Source organism: Garra rufa, chromosome 22, assembly GCF_049309525.1.
Source record: "Garra rufa chromosome 22, GarRuf1.0, whole genome shotgun sequence".
NCBI lineage: Eukaryota > Metazoa > Chordata > Actinopteri > Cypriniformes > Cyprinidae > Garra > Garra rufa.
Genome location: NC_133382.1, coordinates 21,459,718 through 21,462,317, shown reverse-complemented (window position 1 = coordinate 21,462,317; position 2,600 = coordinate 21,459,718). Strand labels below are relative to the sequence as shown.

The following is a 2,600-nucleotide window of genomic DNA, read 5'->3' as shown; positions in this document are numbered from 1 at the left end:
TGCAGTAAGTGACCAGCAGTGCTTCTAGATAAAAAGACAAGAGAGAATAAAACATGAATGTCTAGAAATTAACACATACAGCTGAGGTCAAAAGTTTACATACACCTTGCAGAATTTGCAAAATGTTAATTATTTTACCAAAATAAGAGGGATCATACAAAATGCATGTTATTTTTTATTTATTTAGTACTGACCTGAATAAGATATTTCATATAAAAAACGTTTACATATAGTAAAAAGATAATAATAGTTGTCCCTTATTATTCTTAATACTGTGTTGTTTCCTGAATGTTGTGATAGTTGTTCATGAGTCCCCTATTTGTCCTGAACAGTTAGGCCCTGATCAGACAGAACACATTTTTTGCAGTGAGAGGCACCTTTTTTAAAATAATTTTCTGTTGTCAGTGAGCGTTTTGTTGTCAGCGCCTGAAGTTAAATAAAAAAAGCAATTCTGAATGGAAAAACACCCAACGTCATTCACGTTTTTTTTTTCCATTGTCCAATTGAATGAATGGAAATGTGGGCCTTCTGTTGTGGTGACGAACGTGTACGGTTACTTAAAGTTATTCAAAAAAATCCTTCAGTTCCCACAAATCCTTTGGTTTTTCCAGTATTTTTGTGTATTTGAACCCTTTCCAACAATGACAGTATGCTTTTGAGATCCATCATTTTACGCTGAGGACAACTGAAGAACTTATATACAACTATTACAGAAGGTTCAAACGCTCACTGATGCTTCAGAAAGAAACACAATGCATTAAAGGATAACTATTGCCAAAATGCATCCTGGGCTGTTTTTTTACTGTAAACGAGACAAACTTATATCTAAAAGCATAATTACGACAAACGAGACGTTTTTGAGATTAACCGTGATTTCGTTTTGTGGTCAATGGCCGGTGAATGGGAGTACTAGGGGCATACATTTGAGCGCATCAAAATCGATATTTTTATAACACTAAGAAGGCTCGACACACCATGACACTTTGCTCGAAGTATCGCCTGGGTCTCTACACATGAACTCGAGCATTGAGAACATTGTTTGTGTGCACAGAGTTTACTAAAAAGAAAGGTTTTGAACAACTCACTTTCACTGTTTGAGTTTCCGCTCGCGGCCATATTGCCAGTCAAGAAGTGTCGATCTCCGAATGCGAATGAATGGACTCCATAGGACGAAATATTAGGCTTATATGAGGCTCTTTTTACAACTAGAAGGTTAATATTGTTTTTCACTTGCGACAAAACAACGAATTAGCTGTGCATTTATATGGAAATATGCTTTAGGAGCTATCCATCCTCGCACTCGGAGATCGACACCTCTTGACTGGCAAGACGGCCGCGAACGGAAACTCAAACAGTGAAAGTGAGTTGTTCAAAACCTTTCTTTTTAGTAAACTCTGTGTACACAAACAATGTTCTCAATGCTCGAGTTCATGTGTAGAGACCCAGGCGATACTTCGAGCAAAGCTTCATGGTGTGTCGAGCCTTCTTAGTGTTATAAAAATATCGATTTTGATGCGCTTAAAGTTATGCCCCTAGAACTCCCATTTGCCATTGACCACAAAACGAAATCACGGTCAATCTCAAGAACGGCTCGTTTGTCGTAATTATGCTTTTAGATATAAGTTTGTCTCATTTACAGTAAAAAAAAAAAAAAAAAAAAAACAGCCCAGGTTGCATTTTGGCAATCCTTTAAGAGCCAGGGGGTGAAAACTTTTTAATTTGAAAATCAGGGTAAATTTAACTTATTTTATCTTCTGGGGAACATGTAAGTAGCTTCTGAAGGGCAGTACTAAATGGTAAAAGATGATATTTAGGCAAAATAAGAAAAATGTACACATCTTTGTTCTGTTCAAAAGTTTACACCCCCGGCTCTTAATGCATCGTGTTTCTTTCTAAAGCATCAGTGAGTGTTTGAACCTTCTGTAATAGTTGCATATGAGTTCTTCACTTGTCCTCAGTGTGAAAAGATGGTTCTCAAAATCATACAGTCATTGTTGGAAAGGGTTCAGATAACACAAAAATGCTGTAAAATCAAAAAATTTGTGGGACCTGAAGGATTTTTCTGAAGGACAGCAGGCAGTTTATCTGTTCTGGACAAACAAGTATCAGTAAACAACAACAAAAACAACAACAACAACAAAAAAAAAAATGATCCACAGTTGTGAATCATTCAGGTAACAACACAATATTGAGAATCAGGTGTATGTAAACTTTTGAACAGGGTCATTTTTTATTAATTCAGCAATCAGCTCAGCAATATCTTATTCAGGTCAGTACTAAATAAAAAATAACATGCATTTAGTATGATCCCTCTTATTTTGGTAAAATAATTAACATTTTGCAGATGCCAGGTGTATGTAAACATCTGACTTCAACTATCAACTTTTCTGCACAGATTTCGAGACCCACGTTCCCTCCGCTGTCACCAGGCCCAGGTGGGCTTCCAGGTGTGCGTGCGGCCAGGCTCCTACAAAGTGGGGCCGACATCGCTGGGAATCAGCGAGCCCCTCGATCCTCGATTCAGCAATGCAGAAATTGAATGGATCACCAAGGAAAAGGGAGGCACGCTTCTTTACGGCCTGCTCATACGGGTGGAGTAA

At 37.7% G+C, this 2,600-nt stretch overlaps 1 protein-coding gene across 1 annotated transcript in view; it reads left to right on the top strand.

Annotated features, from left to right (window-relative positions):
• The window catches only part of neurl4 (neuralized E3 ubiquitin protein ligase 4), a 30,752-nt gene extending 28,152 nt beyond the window's left edge, over window positions 1-2,600 (top strand). Inside the window, exon 27 of the mRNA XM_073827876.1 lies at window positions 2,396-2,600. Coding sequence (XP_073683977.1) covers window positions 2,396-2,600 — 205 coding nt within the window. The remainder of the gene's footprint in view (window positions 1-2,395) is intronic.